A 24158-nucleotide genomic window follows, 5' to 3' on the forward strand; every position below is an offset into this window, starting at 1 on the left:
GCGTTTGGTACAAATAAGGAACACGGCTCACCAGCGCCATCAAGTGGAAACAATACAGTTTAATAATAACCTTTAGATTTATTTTTAGTCCATTTTAGTCATTAAAACAACTTAAAAAAATAATAAATTACAAAATGGTCACAAAAATAAATATTGTCACGTGATTACAAAATAAAATACACTGGCTCAAGTTAAAGGTGCAGTGTGTAACTTTTCTACAGGGTCCATCACCTGCTTGGCTTCTTAGAGATGTCACTGCTTAGGATGGCGTGTTCCTTGGCATTAAATTAACCTCACTGGAGAAAAGCAGGTGATCCTCTCAAGCCAAGTTACAGCTCAGATCTGCGGGGAGGCGATCCAGGTCTCAAAAAGAATGACATTTTTTAAGGTAAAGGTGTGTTTTTAACAGTTGGAAGTCCGTTTTTTTTATGGATTATTCAGTAAAACACTTGTAATTGAGTAAAAACGAGCTTATGCTGCAGACATAGCAATTACATCTATAAGAGGTGAACAAACATCGCTCCAGAAAAGTTACAGAGTACAGCTTTAACTGCTTTCGTTTGGTCAGAACAACAATTTTTGAAAAATGTCAGCTAAACTCAGACTTATTTGTTACTTAACCAGAGGCAGACAGTGTAATTGATTTAAGAACAAGCAGATAACTTCACCAATCTAACATGTAGTCTGTTGACTTTAAGTAAATTACATTACATTTTTTCATATACATCTTAAATTCAGTTTTCGTATTGATTTACTTCTTAGATATTTTAATTAGGTTAGATTTAAGATATTAATGTTTCTCTCTTACACACACACACCAAACAGACTAAAAACATCAGATCAGCGGTGAGGCGAGCCCACTCACAGTAAAAATCGCATGTCTTTAGTGTTTTTTGAGCAACGCAAACAGCTGTAATGACATAAACAATAAATATGTTGACGTCTTTAGTTACAGTAAAGCGACTCAGAGAACCTTTCAGTCAGTGATCCTGGACGCCACACGTCGCCTTAACGTCTGTAACTCTCTGGAGGTGTTAAGCTGTAGAGGTAAAAGTACTCAGCTTTGTTTCTTAAGTAAAAGTACAGATACCAGAGCAGAAAATACTGAAGTAAAGTAAAAGTATCACATGAAAAAAAATTGCTTAAGTAAAAGTATTAAAGTATCTGTTTAAAATGTGCTTAAAGAGGTAAAATTAAAGGATTTTGTGCTTATAAAGCTTCAAATGCAGTGATTTTGATAAAGATTTGAGCTGAATTTTGTTAATCGGAAACAAGAGTGAAGTAAAAAGTATTCACTGTAACATCTACTGTCTAAGTAAAGCACAGATACAAAGAAAGATTACACTGAAATAAAACTACATTTTTATATATTAAGATACAGTTTAAGCCATACTGTGGAAGATTAAAGCCAAAGGAACAACATCTCCATGGAAACAAGCGTCGAAAGATTGTGAATGCCTTCCCTCTGGACTAATAAGAGTCAGGTTTGTGGAGATGCGAGCCAGCTCACAGTATAGACACATGACTTTTCAGAGCAAAAAAAACTACAACATACTTCTATTTTTATCATTTTTTTGTGTAAAAGGTTACACACTGTGGCTCTAATGGTCCTAATGATTCCAAACAGGCAGCTGTGCAGATCGGTCTGGTATGTGCCTGAATAATGAGGTCAGTGTGTGCGTCGTTTTCCACTAAGACCCTTAAGATTAACCTGGCTCTACAAATGTGACCAGGACAAAGAGGCCTCCCAGGACGTGAACAGGGCTGCAAAGGTTAAAGGCCCTGGACTACATTTTCCACCTTCTATTTGAGCAAAAATGATCAATTGTATGAGAAACTAGGTCAGAGTGAGTGTGCTGTGTTCTGTCTGCGTCACATTTTTAAACACGTCTGATAAACATTTTAAGACCAGTTGAAAAATTGCAAGACTTCCCATTTGGCTACTCATTACTTAATCCTTTTTCCTTCTTTTTTATTTCTATTTGAGGAGGGTTTGGGGTTTTTGGAGATATGGTCTTAAACTTTTGATCAGCTGATGAACAGCTTTTTCAGTTTAATGATTGTTTACAATAAATTGTTAATCCATTTTTTTAGTCTCAGTCCCATTTCTTATTTTTGCATTCTGAAGCTCTACTTAGAAACATCTTAAGACCCAACGGAGCAAAATGTGAATGCAATTTGCAAAACTGGTCTTAAAATTTTCATCAGGAGTGAATTTATACAGCGTTTTTCCACCTTCAAGGCTCAAAGTGTTTTACATCAACGAACCACTCACACATTCACACACACGTTCACTCACACGTTCACACACACGTTCAGACACGTTCACACACACGTTCACTCACACGTTCACACACACGTTCAGACACGTTCACACACACGTTCACACACACGTTCACACACATGTTCACACACACGTTCACACACACGTTCACACATCCCTGTGCACAGACACTGAGGGAGGGTTAATAAAGTGTCTTGACCAACGACACTACGAAAGTGTTCATCTGTGGGAGCTGGAATCGCACCACCAACCTGTGTGTGAGTGGATCTAACCGCTCAACCAATGATGTTTATGTCAAGAACGGGATTCGAACCGCCAATCTTCAAGTGGACAAACACTCTACCAACTGAGCTACTGTCATTCCCCACTAATCAGGAAAGTGCTCGGTTAGCTAGCTTAGTGTTACAGCGTTGGCAAAACTCCACTCTGGTCTCTTAAAGTTGGGAAAAGCTCTTATAAACTCATCATGGTGAGTCATTAGGATGGTCTGAATGCATAAGGTCAGTGAGGAGTGACTGCAAACTGTTTAAGATTAACTAATTCCTGTTTTTCACGTTTTAAGGTGATAAAAATCATGAACAGTGCCTTTAATTGGACCAAACACAAAAAATAATAATTCCAGACAACACAGTTTAAGCAGTTCTTCATGAGGCATTTAATAAAAGAGAAAAAAATAATCATAAATCATAAATCATACTTAAATACAAACACAAGCAACAAGTGGTCATAACGAGACGGTGTAGACCAAAGTAGAAAAAAAACAAAAACAGTTTATTTTATTTACAAGAATCACACAGTGCCAAGGACGTTCAGCAAAGCCAACGCAAAAATGAAGTTTGTTCTGTAGCTGCCGTTTTGAACAGAGCAGAAATCACTTTTGACAGAAACAGTTCTGTAAAATAAAATGGACATTACATAATAAGGCATAATATAAACTCTAGGGCTGGGTAATATGTTAAAAATAATCATAAAAAGTTAAATTAAGTAAATGGAAAAGTGCCAGATTGGAACATTTACATTATTTCATTTATTTATATTTTTACTATTATTATTTTTTGTTTATATTTGTATTATTATTTTATTTATTTATCATTAATTAATTTTTTATTTTTTTTGTGTGTGTGTTTTTTATTTTAGTCCAAATAATACTTTTTTTTCCTGAAATATTAAATGCATCTTTTAACAGCACCTTAGGTCAACACTGTAAATCAGATTCTCAATAATTTACCCATTAACAAACCCAAAAAAACCCCATTAATAAATAAATAAGACATGGAAAACTAGTCATTTCCAACAAGTAATTTAGTTTTGCTGTTACAATGCACAAGATTATCAAAAATAAACGCACCTTTTGAATTAAATTTGAGTTTTTCCAGTGTTTTATAGCTCAGATAAACACATACAAAAAAAAAAAAATACAAAATCTCCTTAGAAAATTTCAATGTAATTAAACTTTGCGTATCACCCAGCCCTAGTCTGAACACCTACGAGAGCGAGCGCGTGTGAAAACGGACTTAACGGGATCAGGGTCAACGGGTTTGACTTGCCTACGTCCGATCGCCTCGTGCTCAAGCTGCCATTCAGAAGATTCTAGCGTCAAAGCAAAGAGGGATCGAACTAAAAGACGACAGAACAACAACATTTCTAGGCACAGAACAATTTAAACGATGGCAAAAGGCCGTAAACACATTCAAAATAACTCTTACAAAACGGTTTACATTACATCATTATGCAACAAACGGGACTAAACGACACGAGAATGTATTTCCGACGGTTGGTTTAGTCCATAACGGCGTTAAACTGGAATACTGTGTAGTTAATGAGTATTTTAAACAATATAGAAACTGCTAACATGTTAAAATAAGTTGACAGTGCGGGTTGAAATGTCTTGAAATGTCAGTGATACAGTAACAGAAGGTTTGAACCAGCAACTGCCCCGTTTATGAATGGATGCTTAACCCACTCAACCCACTTTGTGCCACTTAAAGAACTTAAAAAAATAAAATAAAAAAAGCCAAAGTTGAAGTTGCTTTGGGAAGTTACACAAAAAAGTCAAATATTAAGCTTGAATAAATTAATTTTTCTGTTTCTCCAACACAAAGAAAATGAGTTTTTATGTATTTAAACTAGAAAAACTTAAAAATGTAATGGGAAAAGTTGACAAACAATATTAATTATAGTCAACAACATATATTTTTGAGTAAAATTCACAAAAAAAGTGATGTGAATTGTATTTTTCTTCCCAAAATTGATACACAAACCTGATTAACGACTGTAGTGGCAAAAGGTCTTGAGTTGTAGTGTTTTTTAGTAGAGATTTGTGTATTTGAGCCCAAATACACAAAGTTTACACGGTCCGTAGGTTTTTGCAGTGTCGTCCTCATTGGCACTTAAATAATTTACAAAATACACCCTCCACACGCCATTTTTCAAGTCAATTTGTAGTAAAAAAGTCTTAAATTATGCAAAATGTCGTCTTTCTGAACCACTCTCTGTAGTTCATTTTAAATAACATCGACTAACGACCCAGTACCTGATGTTTTTTTTTTTCTCAAGGTCAAAATAAGCGCACAGTTAGCATGCTAGTAGTTGTTAGCTTTACTGTCACGGCCTCTGGAAAGTGCTTATAAACTCATCTCTGTGAGTAATTAGGATGCTCTGAATAAGTGAGGAGTAACTTTGGACCACTGCAAACCGTTTAAAAGGAACCACTTCTGTTTTTTTTGCGTTTTTAAGATGAAGTTCAAGTCAGATACAGCGTCTTTACTTAATATGTAAGAAAAATGCTGGATTTCTACACATTAAAAAACTCAAAACAACTCAAAACACGAGCAAAAAAACCCCCCAAAAATAACGAAAAAGCACAACACAACTCCAGGGATGTTTTTCAAACCTCCACAAAAGTCAAGTTTAGAATAAAATAAAACCATTAATTTCATTTTGGCTTTCAGTTTGAACTACAATCGCATCCCTTTGATTATTTTGTGACTTTCTTGTGTTCTGGGTAAGTCTGGAGTGTCGGGAGTAGTAGTAGTAGTAGTAGTTGTTGTTGTTGTAGTAGTAGTAGAAGTAGGCCGTGTCAGGGTGGGTGCTTGGGTGGTGCTTGGGTGGGGGTTGGGTGGGTATTTTAGAGCGCGATACTTCCAGTCCATCTGTCCAAGCCGCTTCACAACCCCCCGCAAAGTCCCGTCTCTTCAACCCTCCGCACTCCAAACGGAAAACATTCAAATGACTTAAATTGAGAATATTAATCTTGAACTGAGACAAACGTCGACTTCAATTTGTACCATTTATTAACAAGAAAATGACCTTATTTGGAAAGTATTTTTTACTTTTGAGTTTTAATTTATATATTTATATTGTTTTTCTTTGTCCCTTTTATCAATATTTGCTCCAGCAGTCGCGGGGACATTTTGATTTCGGTGTTTAAACTTGTAGAGGCAGTAAAATAGATTGTCATTTCATTACAGCCGATATGGACTGATTTAAGTTTGAGTTGTTTGACTGTTTAAGTAAAGTTCAGTCATTTCTAATTGTAAAAGATCAGATTGAGTGGGTCCATCTCCAGATCTTGAGCTAGTCTTGGACAGAACGACCTTAGCTGGAGGACTTTATCTTTTGTTCGTGTTTAAGGAGGTCGATGGAAGTGTCTGGATCATAGACCGTTTATATAAATGGACATAGCTAACCTGCTAGCCGCTGCGGTCCAAATAGGACGTGATTAAGGTGCGTACTTCCGGTTCCCTCGTCTCATCGAGTCATTTTGGTCTTAAATGTTCGTACTAACCCGCTCTACATGTTCTTGCTGTTTTTATTTCGCTATTGTGTCTGTAAATCAAGATATGAACGTTAATAACAGACAAATCAGGCGCCTTCTTTCCCCGAGGTCGCTCCTGTTAGCGTTAGCAACAGGTTTGATTGACAGTGTTGCTAAGCGCCCACTCCCTGCTAAACCAGCGGTGCGGGCGGGAAGACAAACTCGCTCCAGATTGGCTCTTTGGTTGCTATGATACTCGTGGTCGTAATTCCAAACATGAAACTCTGCTCCAAATTAGCCGCTATAACCGCTAGCCTCGATGAGCTTCATTTGAACGCATCGCACTCACTCAGTCCACCTCTTTGCACAGTCTACGGTCTGGACACAAACCCAAACATGGACCACACATGGGGAAAACCCAAGGAATCGAACACAGAACCTTTTTGTTTTAAGGCGAGTAATGATCTGAGCAACCCCCCCGTTTCAAATCAAGATTAATATTACAACCAATCTAGTGTCCGTTTCAGTCTGTATTATCGGATCGTACGTCAAAACGGTTTAGACTTGCTCGCTGTTGCCCTCTCTCCCCTCCCTGTCCCTGTCCTTGTCCTCTTGGAGACTTCTCTGCAGTTTCACACAGAGGCCGGTGTCCCCACTTCGTAGCACCTGCAAAAACAGGTCCGTTTGCTCTTTGAGTCGATCGATGTCCGTCTGGGTGCGCTTGTTTTGACGTAGCAGCTCCTTAGTGCGAAGCGTAATATCCAGCAAACCCGATTTACTCAAAATGTTATAAGTATTGCAAAACCGCTTCCTTCGGACATCGTCGTCGCCTTCGTTTTCAGGTTGTCCAACGGAGACGGCTTCTGGATCGGGTTGTTGGATTTGCAGAGGTTGTTTTTTGGGATTGAACGCAAAAGACGGCGCCGTTGCTAGCTCCGATGAACTAGCTAAACGTTTTTGGCTGTCTTTAGAATGTCCGCTGTTGGTCGTTTCCATTGAAGGAAGCGAAAGTTCTTTTTTTAGCAAAGGCGAAACAGTACTTTGATGTAACGGAAGGTTTGACGATGCACTTTGAACGGCGTTGCTATGACTTCTCTGCGATTTTTCTTCTGTAGAGTTTTGGCTACACCTGTCCGACGTCGTGGGAGAGCCGGAGGATGTGGAAGAAGTGGAGGAAGACGAGGTCCCTCTACCTGAGGAGCTACTGCTGTCCCGAGGTGCGATTTTGGGGTAGGATTTGAGGATTGGGAGGTACTTTTTGGACCGGCGGTGTTTGCTGGAGGTCTTGGAGTTGGAGTTTTGGTGCGACACGACCGGCTGGAGGAAGACGACTTGAGGCTGTTGAACCACAGGCTGAACCACCTCCACCGCGGGACTGAACCTCCAGGGCTTCAAGGGAGGAGGTGGGTCCCCAGGCTGAAAACAAAAACACAGGAACAGAGTTAGAAGCATTTTACACTCAGTTACACAGTTGAGTTTTCTTTAAAAGGTGCTTTATTACATGACATTAACTGTTGTGAGGTTTACGTCATGTTCTAATGTTGTTTCCTCCTCAAAAACAGACCTGGAGTTGTGTTTTGCTTTGTTTTTTTATTATTAGTCTGTCTCCAAACAACTTCTGGAGCCTTCTTCCATGTTATAGAGCTGTTCCCTCATCAAAAACGTGCCTGAACAAGTTTTAAATATCATCCAGGCATGTTTAAGTAATTTAGCAATCTCTCCCGGATCCTTTTCAATCTGTTCTTAGGTTTAACAGTGTAATTCTGTCCAAAGCGTCCACCACCCACGCTCCCACACCACAATTCTCCATAAATAAGCTAAACAAAAGCAGGATATAAAACAATACACTACAACTTTACAGACTTTTTTTAGCTCATCCCCGGTGAACTGTAAGTCTTAATATAGTTACTGTGGTAATGCAACAGAAAAAGAAAAAAATGGTTATATATATTTGACAAAAACAGGGGGACCAGATTTTCAAACTCAAAAACTGAATGTGGAAAAAATATTTTTACTTTTGTCAGTTATAATTTTCTCTTGAACACATTTTTTGTCCCCTTTTCCTCAATATTTGTCATAGCTGTTGTGAGGACATTTCTGTAAAACATTTCATAGCCAATTTTAACGGATTATTTAAACAGTAAAACAAGTCAAATTTTAAACTAATTTCTTATCGTAAATGAACAGCTTGAGTCTTTTTATAATAAAGGGATCTAAAACCTTTGCACAGGCTGTATAAAGAAGTAGATTAAGTGACTGCGGCGAATTTGGAGCCGAGTTCCATATTTGGAATTCTGACCTCCAGTATCATAGCAACCAAAGAGCCAATCAGGAGTCAAACTGTTGAAGGTAACGCCCCACACCACTGTTTAAGCAACGCTGTCAATCAAACCTGTTGCTAATGCTAGCAGGAGTGACCACAGTGAAAGAAGGCGCCTGATTCGTCTGTTTTTAATGTTCAGATCTTGATTTACAGACACAATAGTGAAATAAAAACCCCAGGATCATGTAGAGGGTTAATACAAACATTTAAAACCAAAATGACGAGTCTGACAGCAGCAGAGACAGAGAAAGAGGCCGTGGTTTTTACACAGAAAGTGAATTGGCTGTCGGTGACGTCACACTCGCTCAGTCCACTTCTTTACACAGTTTATGGTTTAAACTGCCTGAAAAAACACCTTCCTGTGATAAATTAGCACAGGTACTATCCCACCAAAGCAACTCTAACTGGTTTTTCAATATCGTCTTCGCACAAAAAGATTTCCCGGGGGCTAGAAAAGGCAGTGGAATGCAGCAGAACAACAACAACAACTGCGTAAAACGAGAACGTGCACGGACAGAGACTGGATTTGTCTGGGAATAAATGTGTGTTGTGGGGTTTTTTTTACGTTTTTGAGAGAACACTGGCTAGGACTTAAAGGTGAGGTGTCAGATAACGAAACAGCTACGGTGCTTAGGGACGCACTGACAGAAGATGAATGCTGTTGCGTCCTTGGGCAAGACACTCAACCCACCTCGAGTGTGTGTGTGTGAATTTTTAAGTGGTTCCCTGATGTATCCATGGGTTTTGGATTGATTAGCAAAACAATTGGGCACAAAACAAATTGATATAAGAGAATTTAAACCAAAAATGTAAAAAAAAAAAAATAGCCCAAAACTAACTCTAGAGAAACAAGTAGAACAAGTTGAAGTGGACACCTTGCACTGAGCGGGGGTTTAAGTTACTCTCACACTTTCTCAGAGTGAAGTGACAGCAAATTAAACAAAGGCGACTGAAACATGAACTGACACAAGGACCACGTGCGTTTCAGAACAGTGTGTACAGGTCGAGTAGCAGCCGTGGAGTCCTGCTTTAGGCCTTGTTTAGTCATGGATTAGAACTGGTTTTGTACAGTTTTAGACTTGGTTTGGTTTAGTCCTGCTTTAGTACTAGTTTAGTCCTATCTTAGTCCCAATATAGTCCTGCTTTTGACCTGATTTAGTCCTGCTTTAGACCTTTGCTCTTGTTCAGTCTCGTCACAGTTTAGACTTGGTTTAGTCCTTCTGATCTCTTCCTAATTTAAACCAGCATTGGACCAGTTTTAGTCCTAGTTTAGTCCTGGTTTTGTACTGGGTTAGTCTTGCTTTAGACCTAGCTCAGTCTTTCTGAGTAGGTCCTAATCTAGACCAGGTAGTGCCACTTTAGTCCTGGTTCAGACATGGTTCAGTCTTGTTTTAGATCTGGGTCGGTCCTGCTTTAGTCCTGCATCTGTTCTAGTTTATTCTTGCTATAGCCCTAGTTTAGTCTCGGTTTAGACCCAGATTGGTCCTGCTTTTAGCCTTGTTTAGTCCTAGTTTATTCCAAATTTAGCCCTGGTTCAGTCCTAGTTTACTCTTAGTTTAGTCCTACTTTACTCTTAGTTTAGTCCTACTTTACTCTTAGTTTAGTCCTACTTTACTCTTAGTTTAGTCCTACTTTACTCTTAGTTTAGTCCTACTTTACTCTTAGTTTAGTCCCACTTTACTCTTAGTTTAGTCCCACTTTACTCTTAGTTTAGTCCCACTTTACTCTTAGTTTAGTCCCACTTTACTCTTAGTTTTCATCCTGGTTTAATCTTGGTTCAGTCCTACTTTACTCTTAGTTTAGTCCTGGTTTAATCCTAGTTTACGTTCCCTGTAAACTGCTGCGTACCTGTTTGAGCACTACGTTGTTCATGATGATCATTGAGGACAGGTTGGAGTAGGCCCCTCCCACCACAGTGAGGGTCCCGGGGTTTGAGGAGGTCCCCTTTGGGCTGGAACTCGGCCGGACCGGACCAGGCGAGTCCTCGGAGTCTGTGGCGTCTATGGTGCTCAGATGCTCCGAACTCGCATCTGTAGAACAACAAAAAATACAGATAAATACGTCCTAGTTTCTTTTTATACAGATGTTTATATAAATTTGTACTGCATAAATTTACTCATGGAAAGTGCAGCCTTCTTGTCTCCATGGAGATGTAATTACTTTGCGTGGAATGTTCTAGTGTAGGGCATTAACTTAAATGTTTTTGTGCTTAAAATGCGATTACTGCGAGTGCTTACTGTGAGTGTGGCTGCCTCTCCATAGATCTAACCTGTAACTCGCAGTAAATTGCTTGTCTCCATGGAGATACATAGGTTTAATATAATTCTGTGGAACATTACAGGCAAAGCAATAACATTTCCTTTAAGTTGTTTTTCACACAAGTTTAAATGTTTTTTTCTTAAGCAGCTTCCTTTCTTGTTATGGATTTTACACCAGATGCCCTTCCACTCCAGGAGATTACAAACACTTCTATTTCTACACAATAACAATCTTCTTACTCCACTGGTCGAAATACAAAACTAGCAAAAAGTGAATTTAATGAAGTAATTTGAAAATCCCACCTGAAAACCCAGAGTCCCTCTCAGCTTCAGTCTGAAACTCTCCCGACTTCATGTTGCCAGGTCGGGTCGGTGCCTTTCTCTTCGTGCTCATCTTTTTGCTTCTTTTGAGCTCACAGTGGAATACGTTTCACAACCTGGTAACAAACAGATCATCAAGCATTTAATTCATCACATTTAACGCGCGTTTTCTTTGAGATAAGACTGAGACAACCCCATAAATGTCATTTTCACCTTTATTTTTCACATTTATTTTTCTTATTAAGCTGAAAAATAAAGACCTTTTGTATTGTAATAAAGAAATAAATGTTTTAAAAGCATCAAAACAAGCAAACGGAGATCATTTTTACATTGTCTGACAACTGGCTCAAAAAAAAACAAACTTCAATTTCTCCAAGTTTAAGCACAAGTATTAATTTAAGCTAATAGTTTGCAACAAAGATAACATATTCCTAACAAATGCGATGATAATTATGTCATCACTACCACAATTCTCTTTCTACATATAAAGGACTGAATATGTCACAATGTATTGAATATTTTAACTTTCTTTTAAGATAAGAATGGCCAAAATTCCAAGTATTTAAGCAAAGTATGTGGTAAAAAGTACAGAGACTTTGCACTTTCCTCCACTACACCCCGTTCACAGCACAAGATTTAATCAGAATGTCAAACAACACTATACAAACCACTCATCAAAAGAGTCACGCAGGTCAATGTAACACAACTACTACACGCACTGACCGTACTTGTATATGCTCGTTGTAGTTTATTAACATTCAACAGTTTAGACAGACATTATCCAAATTTGGTGATGCTCTTTAACTTGAATCTTCATTTCGAACCAGGCAACAGACATAATAAAACAGCGAGAGTCAGCTGTTTGTGGACGCTGACACCTCCACCTGTGAGGCACTGCTTAGATACTTAACATACGCTTAACATACACTTTTATGCAGGTGGAGATGTCTTAAAATAACATTAAAATGACTCTGATCAACCCTCAAATGAGCTCATGCCGTTACACCTCCGCACACGGACTCCACACTAATGATCTTTATTTTGTTGCCTCGTGTATATATAGATTTTTTTTTTGTAGCCTGCTCTTTTTTAACTACAGAAAGAATAATATTTGTGTCTGAAATTAAAAAAAAAATGTAAAAAAAAAAACAAAACAGAACTATTCTACTGATGTGCATCTGTTGAATAGGGAACCCCCCCTTTAAAACAATATGACTCACCTCAAACTACAAAATGAAATAAAATAGCTAAATTATAATGACTGAGTCGAAAATAAAGTACAAATCAGGCATGTAATATTATTTATTATTCTGAAACTGGTGAGGTTTAGACAAAACATAGCAGAAATAACACAAATTATTGTAATAATAATTGTCAGAATCATCAATGTGACTTTATATTTTTATTAAAGTGATCATTTTAGACCGTCTAAGCTTAAAATCCAGGCAAATATCACAGTTTTAAAGTAATATTTAAGGAACTGAAACCTAAAAAATGAATGGAGGGGGGTCTGTCTGTGCTGAACAATACTAACACATCATCTACTAAACAACCAAAAACACTAAAATAAACCTAAATAATTGCACCAAGCTCGTTATATTTATTAATCTAAAGTGCATTTTAACTGTATTTCAATAAACTTTTAATCCAGACACACGCAGATCACATTTTAGAGGAAAAAGCAGGTTTACTGTTCTATTTACATATAATGACATAGGTTAGCTTAGCATTAGCTTAGCATTAGCCACAATCGCAACCAAAACAGCACAAATCAATGAAATCAGCAAAGTTTAACAAATTATAAACTTACTTGTCTCAGTTATGAACAAACTGACATGAGAGGAGTAAATCTGTCGGTTAGTTTGGTGCAGGAGTCGTTCCGTTCCGTCCCGTGTCCTGCTGGAGCTTCACCGAGGCGTGTCTGTCTGTGTGTCCGACCTCCGCGCTCTGGAACTCGGTGTTCCACGACTCGGCACACGGGACCCGCGGCCCCTCCCCCCGGCTCAGGCACGTGCGCACCACGGTGGCTGTTCCCTTTGGGTCGTTTTGTTCTTTACGGGGGAAATGAGCTGTACACGCGGGCAGGGGGCGTCGGGACGCGCTGGACTGTCGTTGACCCCGGGGTGAGTGTTTCCAGACGGACAAAAGGTGCAAAAAAACACGAGAAATCTTTGTTTTACGGGAGTCTCGTTAAAGTCCAGGCGTTTCGTGCGGGGAGGGACTGGGCATCTGCATTTACTTCATTTGTTGATAAAAGTTTATTCACTTATCTGGGAAAACACACCAAAACGTTTTTTTAATTTGTTGTTTTTTAGAATTGTATTGCAATAAATTTGTATTGTTTTATTTTATTTTTTTTTAGAATTATATTGCAATTAATATTTGTATTATATTGCAATTAATATTATTTTTAATCATAGTGTAATTAATAGTTGTTGTTTTTTTATTATATTGCAATGAATAGTATTTTTTTTTAATTATATAACAATTAATAGTTTTTTGGGTTTTTTTTTAAGAATTATATTGCAATTAATGGATGGATGGATGAATAAATGGATGGATATATGGATAGGTAAATAGATAGATTGATAAATAAATAGTATATAATAATTAATACCTGTATAGAAACACTCTGATATATAATAAAACTATTTTGCACTGAGAGATCAGTGAGGTGAAAAATGTTTTTTGGGGGGCAAAATAAATAGAAGCTGATAGTATAATGGTCAGGTCAATAATAATGAATAAAATATAGGCCAGGACAATTATAGGCATTTATTTTATTTTTATTTTATACACATTCCCATTTATCCAAACCAGTATGTGCTATTGGGATAATATAATAACCTTCATTTACGGGGAAGGTCCATGTTGCAAGTTAAATTCAAGAACACCATCAGCCCATATATGAAATGTTAGACTTTTGTTTATCTTATTTTAATAATTTTATGTTTATTCCATGTTAAACTAGCTCTCATCCCTGCTGCTTCATAGAAAACACACCCACGCGGTCCAAATGCCTGGGCTTTAACCCGCCCCCGTTCTCAGCTGTACTCACTATTCGCCTTATATGGAAAGAGGGGGCTGACGTCACGCTCTGCCCCCGCCCCCTCCGTGCCGACCCCGCGCTGTGATTGGCTGACAGAACCAGGCGCTCTAAAACGTGACTGTGTGTGGATGTGTGGCACGAGGACATCATGTACGAGCTGCTCTGGTCCCACACAGAGAAATACAGAAGAGATAAAGAGTGAAACCACACGGGAATCCACGCGCTGACGGAGCAGGGGGAGACGTAGCTTTAACTACACCATGTTCAGACGCTTTTACGTAACGGGTGGGGTGATTTAGTGTCTCACAGATGCGTTTAAAGCAGGAAATGGAGTTGGAGCTCGTAGTAAACAGAACAGAGCGTCCTCACGTGCAGCACAAGGAGCTCAGACTCACGGGCTGTGCAGCAGGAACTGAGGGAATAACTCATAACTCAGGGAATAACACAGGGAATAACTCATAACTCAGGGAATAACACAGGGAATAACTCATAACTCAGGGAATAACACAGGGAATAACTCATAACTCAGGCAATAACTCAGGGAAAAGTGGTTAAGGGGATAATCTGTGCTCTATGTGGAAAACACTGGACGATAGATAGAAAGAAGTTCCTTTGTTCTTTGATACTTTACTTCCTTCCTTCTTTGTACTTTCCTACTTTACCATTTTCCTTCCTTCTTTTTTACTTTGTCCTTTCTTTCTAAACTACTTACCTACCTTCCTACTTTCCGTCCTTTCTTTCGTACTTTCCTACTTTACGTCCTTCTTTCCTTCCTTTTTTACTTTGTCCTTTCTTTCTTTCCTACTTTCCATCCTTCTTTCTTTTGTAATTAATTTCTTTTGTACTATCCTTCCTACTTTCTATCCTTTCTTTCTGAACTACTTTCCTTCTTTCTTACTTTACTTCTTTCTTTCCTTCTTTCTTTCTTAGCCTGAGTTCTGTTTCACCTTGTGATGTCATCATGTGGCGATACAGGAAGTGCTCCGCTGTGTTTTTAAACTCCACACACCTTCATTTATAGAATCATTTGGATCATTTCTGCCCTGGAGTTGCCGTTTATCTCGACTGAACTAAAGATAAAAAGGAGCTGTTCACTTGAAAACGACCACTTGATGATGTCACAAGGTGGAACAGAGCGTTTTGAGCTTTGAGTACCTCTTCATTACTAATCTCTCTACATCTCCAAACATGTGAATGAAACAAAACAGAACTCCAGGTCTGTTTTTGAGGAGGTAACGGCATTAGAACAAGACTTAAGTCCATTTTGTGTAATATTGGACGTTTATGATGAAATACTGACTGTGATGGAGACACTGCATTTCTGTTTTTACATGAAAATACTTCTCTGCCCACCATCTTCATTTGAGCTCATTTACTGTAAAACAAAGCTCCTGTGCGTCCTGTTTCCATAGAGTTGTGAGTTGTGAGTGTATGTTCGTTGCAGAGGCTGAAGGTTCTGAGTCGTGTTTTCTTCATGTCGTGGTTCCATTTTAATGATCGTTAAAAGGAGTGATGTCGCCTTTATGTAATTCTGCTCAGTCTGCACCAACATCACAAACTATTTACTCCCACAAACAGGCCAGACTCAACCCAGACATTTCGTTACGTAATAAAAGAGCCAGTGTTTTGAACGGCTCTGTGAAATTAACGGCTCCAAAAAAACTTTTCGGATCCAAAAAGAACCGAAAGTCCCACCACTAGTTTTGTCATATCAATGAACACGTGACAAGAGAAATGAGACGGTTTAAGTGAGAACAGACACACGAGAACCAGGGCTGAATCAGGACTAAACGTGGGCTAAACCAGGACTAAACCAATGCTAAACCAGGACTAAACGAGGACTAAACCAAAGCTAAACCAGGACTAAACCAGGACTAAACCAATGCTAAACCAGGACTAAACCAGGACTAAACCAAAGCTAAACCAGGACTAAACCAGGACTAAACCAGAGCTTAACCAGAGCTAAACCAGATCTTAACCAGGACTAAACCAGAGCTAAACCAGGACTAAACATGGGCTAAACCAGAACTAAACCAGGACTAAACATGGGCTAAACCAGAACTAAACCAGGACTAAACATGGGCTAAACCAGGACTAAACCAGAACTAAACCAGAACTAAACCAGGACTAAACATGGGCTAAACCAGAACTAAACCAGGACTAAACCAGGACTAAACCAGGACTAAACGTGGGCTAAACCAGAACTAAACCAGGACTAAACATGGGCTAAACCAGAACTAAACCAGGACTAAACCAGGACTAAACCAGAACTAAACCAGGACTAAACGTGGGCTAAACCAGAACTAAACCAGGATTAAACATGGGCTAAACCAGGACTAAACCAGGACTAAACCAGAACTAAACCAGGACTAAACATGAGCTAAACCAGGGCTAAACCAGGATTAAAGCTGGACTGAACCAGGGCTGAACCAGGGCTAAACCAGGGCTAAACCAGGGCTAAACCAGGGCTAAACCAGAGCTAATCCAGGACTAAACCAGTCGACATGGAGGTGATATGAATGTTCCATATTATGGCATTAACTGAGCCATCTCCTACACATGCGTTCTTATGGTCAGCGACATTGCATCTCCACAGATCTGGCTCGTAACTCGACTTGGTGGCATTACTTGTTTGTCTCCATGGAGATAGACACGTTCAATGGAGCTGTGTAAGTGCGAGACCCTCCACCAGAAAAGTTACACAGTGCATCTTTACACTAAAATTTCATAAGGTTAATCTCCTGTGTTAATGTATTATGTAATAAAGACTTATTTTACTAATAGAACAACAATAGCGCCCTCTTGTGACAGATACTAGTAAGAACGTGGCAATACTGTACATCACGTTCAAGTAATCAGTGCTGGAAGAAGTAAAAGTACAGAAACTGGAGCAAAAAATACTCATGTAAAAGAAAAAGTATCACATGAAAACATAAACATAAGTAAAAGTATTAAAGTACCTGTATAAAAATGTACTTAAAGAGTAAAAAGTAAAGGTATTTCTCGTATATTTTGAGTCTTATAAAGCTTCAAATGTGATGATTTTGATAAAGATTTGAGCTGAATCGATGATCAAAAATGTAGTGGAGTAGAAAGTACAGATACGGCTCTCAAATGTAGTGAAGTAAAAGTAAAAAGTATCCCATTTTAAATCTATTTAAGTAAAGTACAAATTGCTAAAATGCACACATAAGCACAGTACTTTTACTTCATTATGCTCCACCACCTCTTCCCAAACTTGTGTGTACTCGTACTTGTCGTTAGGCGTTTTCCAAACACAAAGGTCCCACACCCGTCCGGGTTCAGTACTTAACATTTAATCCTGCAGTAAAATACACAAGTGGCATTTACGTTTCTGCTTTCAGTTAAACAGCAGCTACTAAAATACAAATACTACACAAACATACACGACCATGCAGTAGTTTGGACACACCCTCTGTCGGGTTTGTTACTTATTTCTACATTTTTATACACGCAGAAGACACCAAATATATGAAGTAAGACATATGGAATTACTGTGTGTAGTAAATAAATATCTTATTCCGATATTTGGTGTTTTCTGTGTGTATAAAATGTAGAAATCTGTAAAAAAAAATAAATAAAGAAAATAATAAACACTGAACAAGAAATGTGTCCAAATCTTTGACTGGTCGTGTTTTAGTGTAAGTTACATCGAATAGTTTGTTACTTTTGTGATTCGAAGAGAATAAATACACTGCCTGGACAAAAAAACAAAACAAATCGCTACCTGGATTTAACCAAGAAAATCGGTACAAGTTATTTAACCCCCAACTGGTGTAAAGGGCCAATTCTCATTTGTTGTGGTCGTGGAAAAAATGTTTGAGAAGAGTCGAATCATCGGCATCAAGCAGAGAAAACATCTAAGATTAAAGAAACTATTAATATTGTGTTAAGAACTGTCCAGGACATTATTAAAACATCAGTGCAGCAAATTAATGCGACACTGGATGGAAATAAATCTTGTGACATTGCAGAAGTTTATTGAAACAACGCCACAGCGAGTCAAAGCTAAAGGTGGTCCAACGAAATATTAAAGTGTGTGACGTTTTTTTTGTCCAGACAGTGTAGATTAAACTGGTGAATTCTGATACAGGAGCATTTCTTAAGCGTAAAACTGTCAAGAGTTGAATTTTCTAGAAGGAAATTTGAGCCGTAAACAGTTTTTTTTTTTTTTTTTTTTACAAATGTTACAAATGTTTTCTGAAGGTTTGGCAGCCACATGTTTGTCAGTCAGCCCCAGGGCAGCTGCGGCTAAAAGAGGAGTGAAAGAATAATGCAACGTAAATGAATGCTTTATTATTATTTTAAAGGTACACTGTGTAACTTTTCTGGTGTTTATATAGAAAGAGACTCCAAGTCCAGCAGCTGTTTTACTCCATTTTTGTTATTGCTTTGCTTAGAATGTTCCACAGTATGGCATTGTAACATATCTATCTCTATGGAAACAAGCAGGTGCCCGCATCCGGACGAGTTACAGGTCAGATCTGTGGAGAGGCGACCGCGCTCACACTAACCATGCATGTTTTTGAGGGTTTTTTTAAGCGATAAAAACATAAAATAACAAGCTAGACACGTTTAATGCTATACTGCGGAACATTCCAGACAAGCCTAAACTGTAACATCTCCATGGAGACATCACCAGAAATGTTACACAGTGCATCTTTAACTAATGCGGTTTATTTTAACATATGAACTGTTAATAGTTTGACAACACATTATAATTTAACTGTACAAAATACACTTGTTTGACTTGTTTCCGTGGTTACTTCTCTGTAGAAAAAGCCCTCTTCATGAGCGGGGGCGGAGTCTTCCCGGCCTCGTACAGCGACTCAGGGGGCGGCGAGCTCAGGCAGCACCAGTCCGGGATACGACCCGTTTGATTGTAATAATCCCGGGACACAGAGCGACTTCCCAGAATGTCCTGGAGCGCTCCGAATATGGCACCTGGAAACGGAAAACAGACAATTATGATTTAAATTTAAACAATGACACGTTCACAAGGGGCGGAGCTAAGAGACATTTTGGAAAAACTAACAAAGAAAGTGAAATAAAACTGATTTGCATCAAGAAATTAGTCTAATTATAAAATCTGACGATACATCTATTTATCAGGCCACAATCAACAACAGAAATGGATGAAAAACATGATAATATCATAAATATTTATACAATTAATAAAAACAGATTTCTATAAATGTTATGCGCATATGTCATAAAATTATAAAATATTAGACACAACGGGCATGGACAGAGCTTCTTTAATTTTGTGCAAACATACTAGGACTAAACCAGGACTGAACCAGGACTGAACCAGGACTGAACCAGGACTGAACCAGGACTGAACCAGGACTGAACCAGGACTAAACCAGGTGAATCAGCGTTTCAGTTTTCAGCAGCTAAAACCTAAAACAGTCTGAAGATGTGAGACAGACCTCGACTTCGACCATGTTTAAATCCAGGCTCTGTTCTGTTTATCTCTGCATGAGACTGAAGGGTTTTTATTCTGCCTCTTCTCTTTTAATGTTTATTTTTGGTGTGTAATTTATGTTTTGATTTGTTGTTTTGTGCTTTTAATGTCTTTCTTATTCTGTAAAACACTTTGAATTACCTTGTGGTCCAACTGTGCTGTAAAAAATAAACTTGCCTTATGTAAAATGTGTAATGTCCTGTATTTTGTATATTTGTATATCTCAACAACAATCACCTCACAGACTTCACAAGTTCATTTAACAACAACAGAACTGACAAAATCAAACAACGACAGTGGTCCAGTGAGGTCCAGTGAGGTCCAGTGAGGTCCAGTGAGGTCCAGTGAGGTCCAGTGAGGTCCAGTGAGGTCCAGTGGGGTCCAGTGAGGTCCATCAGTTCCTCTGTTAATTTATCTTAATAGATTCTTTTTCAGATCAAGGTTTAGTTTGTTTTCATACCTCACAGTTTGGACGTCTCAATCAAAGACGAAGAAAACAAACTAAACCTTGGTCTGAAAAAAGAATCTATTAAAACAAAAACTTAAAATAACACAACAAGTAAAACAAAACGCTAATATTATAAAATGTCTTCTGGTTGACGAGCACCAATACTTTTCGTTAATAATCTGACCTCCGAGCCAGGCGGTGCAGTTGGCTTTGGCCGGTGGGGAGTGGATGCGGAAGCTTTTGCTCGCCAACACCTCGCTGTACTTCGGTTTCTCCACCAGGAGGCGTATTTCTGCCAAGAGTCTGTGTAGAAAACCCGGGAGCATCGCAGTGCCTCCGATCACAACCAGGTTTTCAGAGAGGACTTTACGAGTGTCAATGGGGCACTGCAGAGAAAGACGAGGATTAGAATAAAACTTTTAAAACAGTTTGATGATGGTTTTTACAGATTTTTGTCAAAATAAAATCCGTTTATGACAAAAATTGAACTGTAAAAAGGCTATTTGTTCATTTCCACAGCAATAACTAATACTACTACGAGTCGGCTCTTTTGAACGATTCCTTAACGAGAACTACTGGAACCAGATCAAATTTTTTAAAAGAACCAAATCTTTTTTATTCTAATTTTGATGCGTTTTTTTATATTCTGATTACCCTGAAACAACAAAAGATTCACAGCACAGAAGCAGAGCAGTAACACGAGTGAGAGAAAAAAAACATTTGGATCATAACAGTTCAAATTATTATGATTTTAGTGCAACATTTTATCTAGATTTCATAATTCCAAAGGGTAAACACACTCCCACTCTCAGTTTGAACCATTTTAAACAAATCCTTTCTCTCTATGTAGTTAGTTTATAGATAAAATGAATTCTCACATTGGCTTCTGTCACATTAATAAACACAAAATGCTCTTTAAATTGAATAAATCCAAAAGATTCGGATCCTATAAAAGAGCCAAAATACAGTAAAGTATAGAAGTTTCTAACAGGGTCACCTTTTCATCGTCTAATCAGACACATTTTTACTCAGCATCATGGGAAACCAACTGCCTGACACTATCCCAGACACTTGATTTTCTGTCATGGTGCAGTATCACAGTCACAGTAAAGGTGGGGTGGAGATAAAAGGTCAAAAGTTCAAACTAAAACATCCTCCTGACTCGTGGTTTGAAATCAGGTACTGGCCCTTTAAATGAAAAACAAACTTCACCTTGACAAGCGAGTCCAGAATTAACGTGGCCACGCTCTTTTCTTCATTGTCTTGTTCAAACAGAATCTCCATGAGCGAGTCTCTGGTGAAATACAAATAAAAAGTGGCTAAGTGGTTAAATGTATTTGTCACAACGGTCAATGTTATATAAGGTAAATACAGAAACACACATGCAGAAAATACACCACACAATATGGAGGAGGGAGCGGAGGTGGTGTCAATATGAAGATAAAACAAACCTGATGGAGCCTTTGACGTGCACGATTTTCTCTCCATCCAGAGGAAAAGCGACATCTGGTGGAGGAGCCGGGCGCTGCAGAGATGAACAAGTTTAAATTCACAACTGTAAAATACACGATTATAAGTGAACGCAAGAGATTCGATTATTTGTCATTTTATTGTTGCATAAAAACGACCACAATTCAGTGAAACAATCGAAGTTTAGAGTCCAGCAGACGGGACGGGATAACTGTTGATTTAGATCATTATAATTTCAATCAGATCTCAAAAAAACTGCCCAAAAAGCTGCATTGATGACTGAAAAAATGTTTAAAAAGTTTGCGTTGTAACGTTGTAATCGTATAGTCATAGCAGTACATCTGTTGTTAATTTTATGTGTACTTTAAGAGTGACACGTTCATCTAAATCAGATACAGATTTTTTACTTACTGGAAGTAATAAATACATTTTACCTCTGCTTCTGGATTGAATTTAGCGTCTTGGATCTTGAGCCCCCTCTGCAGGTCACTGACAAAACACGTTCTAACTAAATAAGAACAGAAAATATAATTATTTTAAATGAATCTGCCAAATAAATTGAAACGTTGTCAAACAGTGTGCACCTTACCTTTGATATCCTCAACTATATCTTCAGGAATGGTCCCTGAGGATGAAAAATATTCAACTTAGCAAACAATAAAACTGATTGTTTAAAATAAATGGTTATATTTTCACAGCACAGAAGTACTCAATTTTGTTACTTAAGTAAAAGTACCAGAGCAAAGAAATGCTCAAGTAAAAGTATCAAATGAAAAATCTATTTAAGTAAAAGTATTAAAGTACCTGTTTAAACATGTACTTAAAGAGTAAAAAGTAAAGGTATTTTGCGCAGATTTTCAGATTTTATAAAGTTTCAAAAGTAGTGATATTGATAAAGATTTGTGTGAATTTTGTCCAACAGAAACAAGTGAATTCGAGTGAAGTCGATTGTTTTTTTCTGCTTTTATTTCCTCAAATTATGAACGTGTTAAAAATAAACCCTCAGCCTTTTCAGCAAATCTCAGAAAATAATAAAAATACTTTTACTTTTCAGTCTTGTTCAAAAATGTAGTGGAGTAGAAAGTACAGCTACTGCTCTCAAATGTACTGAAGTAAAAATAAAATGTATTCACTTATAATTTACTTAAGTACAGATCCCTTAAATGTTCTACTTCTACTTCGTTACTAACCAATTGCCGCAGCCACAGTCTGTCCAGAGCTGGTGTCTGTGTCCACTGTGCACTGTTCCACTAAAAGTGCGTCCAGTTCTCTGTAACAAGCATAATACAGGTTTACAGAGGCTTTAATGTTGTTCTGACGATACAATATAAAACAAGAACATTTCTTACTTGTGAATAGCCTTTCCTCCCAATGGCAAAGCCTCCCAAGCAGGAAGTATAGGGGTGCTTTCATAAACCTGATGCCCCGGCTAAGGATGAAACACCAAACACCATACACCAAACAGCTGCAGAATCTGTTTAAATATCACGCAAAACTGACTCTTTTAGCTTTAAGTCATGTTCTAATGCTGTTCCCCCCTTAAAAACAGACCTGGAGTTGTGTTTTGTTTCACTCACACATGTTTGAGTCACACTTTATTATTAGTCTGTAACATCTCCAAAGCTCAAAACGCTCTGTTCCACCTTGTGATGTCATCAAGTGGTAGTTTTCAAGTTCACAGCTCCTTTTACCTTTAGTTCAGGAGAGATTGGCAATTACAGAGCTGAAATGATCCAAATGATTCTAGAAATGAAGGTGTGTGGAGTTTAAAAACACAGTGGAGCACTTCCTGTATCACCACATGATGACATCACAAGGTGGAACAGAGCGTTTTCAGTCTGAGAGAAGAACTCAGCCTAAATCTGCAGGTTTGTTTGTGTGTTAAACGTGTGTGAATGAAACAAAACACAACTCCAGGTCTGTTTGTGACAAGGATTAAATTGTAGTTATAGATTCAGTCCTAAAGTTTATTTTACTCACAAAAAAAGCATACTTGATGGTGATAAACTACTACTGTCGCTCCTCCAACTGTTACCAACCGCTCACTCACAAAAGAACCTTATGTCTGACTCTATGGGTTTCTAAATGATGAGAAATTAGGACAGTTGCCATAGTGATTCGCAACTTAAAACAACATTTTAAATCTTTTGAATGGGAAAACACATGGGAAGGAAGTTGAAAACCCTGAATAGGCCAATGAAGGATTGTCTAAAAATGTTGTCTAACTTTGAAGTATATTTGTCTATTCTAATGGGAATACTAGTACTTTGTATTGTAGAGTTTGACAGAGTGAGGATACAGGCAGGACCAGTGTCTCCGTGTGTCCACAGTCCATCACTAGAGCCGAGTTTATCCCCAACGTCATCACAGCCATGAGGTGACTCGGGGCAAAGAGAACGGAAGGAACCTAAAGGAAAAAACACATACACAAAATATGAAAAGTGTATTCAGGGAAGTCGACGGGGAGGAACAAATAGGTCTGTTGTCCTACAGTGAGAGTCAGTTTGACGTGTTACCTCAAACTGTTTGAAGAAAACTTTGGTGAGTGTCTCTCTGAAATGTGACGGGCAGAGGATGGACTCGATGATGACCACTCTTCTGTCTCGAGGATTCACCAAAAGATGTCTGAGTCAAATACAGAGAAAAAGATTAGTTCAACAGATCGTGAATTTTTTTTTTTTTTGTAAATACACTACTAGTCAAAAGTTTGAGGCACACTCTCTTATTCAGTTTTTTTCTTCTTTTTTTTTTTTTTTTACT

General features: G+C 38.1%; 2 protein-coding genes across 2 annotated transcripts in view; both read right to left on the reverse strand.

Annotated features, from left to right (window-relative positions):
• Nucleotides 1–3405: 3405 nt before the first annotated feature.
• On the reverse strand, nt 3406–13059 carry cipcb (CLOCK-interacting pacemaker b). The gene is made up of 4 exons (XM_033991036.2): nt 12754–13059; nt 10926–11059; nt 10213–10394; nt 3406–7457 (listed from the first exon to the last, which is right to left on the reverse strand). The coding sequence occupies exons 2-4, from the start codon at nt 11014–11016 to the stop codon at nt 6600–6602; spliced, it is 1131 nt and encodes a 376-aa protein (XP_033846927.1). The 5' UTR covers nt 11017–11059; nt 12754–13059; the 3' UTR covers nt 3406–6599.
• A 4235-nt stretch (nt 13060–17294) lies between these two features.
• actr10 (actin related protein 10) overlaps nt 17295–24158 on the reverse strand; it is a 9100-nt gene continuing 2236 nt past the window's right edge. Inside the window, exons 4-13 of the mRNA XM_033991033.2 lie at nt 23915–24023; nt 23698–23805; nt 22748–22815; nt 22589–22668; nt 21988–22023; nt 21833–21906; nt 21380–21453; nt 21141–21222; nt 20113–20314; nt 17295–18957 (exon numbers count right to left, since the gene is read on the reverse strand). Of these exons, the coding sequence (XP_033846924.1) occupies nt 18776–18957; nt 20113–20314; nt 21141–21222; nt 21380–21453; nt 21833–21906; nt 21988–22023; nt 22589–22668; nt 22748–22815; nt 23698–23805; nt 23915–24023 (1015 nt within the window). The 3' untranslated portion in view covers nt 17295–18775. The remainder of the gene's footprint in view (nt 18958–20112; nt 20315–21140; nt 21223–21379; nt 21454–21832; nt 21907–21987; nt 22024–22588; nt 22669–22747; nt 22816–23697; nt 23806–23914; nt 24024–24158) is intronic.

This window comes from Periophthalmus magnuspinnatus, chromosome 24 (assembly GCF_009829125.3).
Source record: "Periophthalmus magnuspinnatus isolate fPerMag1 chromosome 24, fPerMag1.2.pri, whole genome shotgun sequence".
NCBI classification, from domain to species: Eukaryota; Metazoa; Chordata; class Actinopteri; order Gobiiformes; family Gobiidae; genus Periophthalmus; species Periophthalmus magnuspinnatus.

Coding starts and splice junctions, on each gene's coding strand:
- cipcb (XM_033991036.2), bottom strand. CDS start 11,016: ATGAGCACGAAGAGAAAGGCACCGACCCGACCTGGCAACATGAAGTCG. Junction 10,395..10,925: donor GAGGGACTCTGGGTTTTCAG/GTGGGATTTTCA, acceptor GTTGTTCTACAG/ATGCGAGTTCGGAGCATCTG. Junction 7,458..10,212: donor ACAACGTAGTGCTCAAACAG/GTACGCAGCAGT, acceptor TTTTGTTTTCAG/CCTGGGGACCCACCTCCTCC.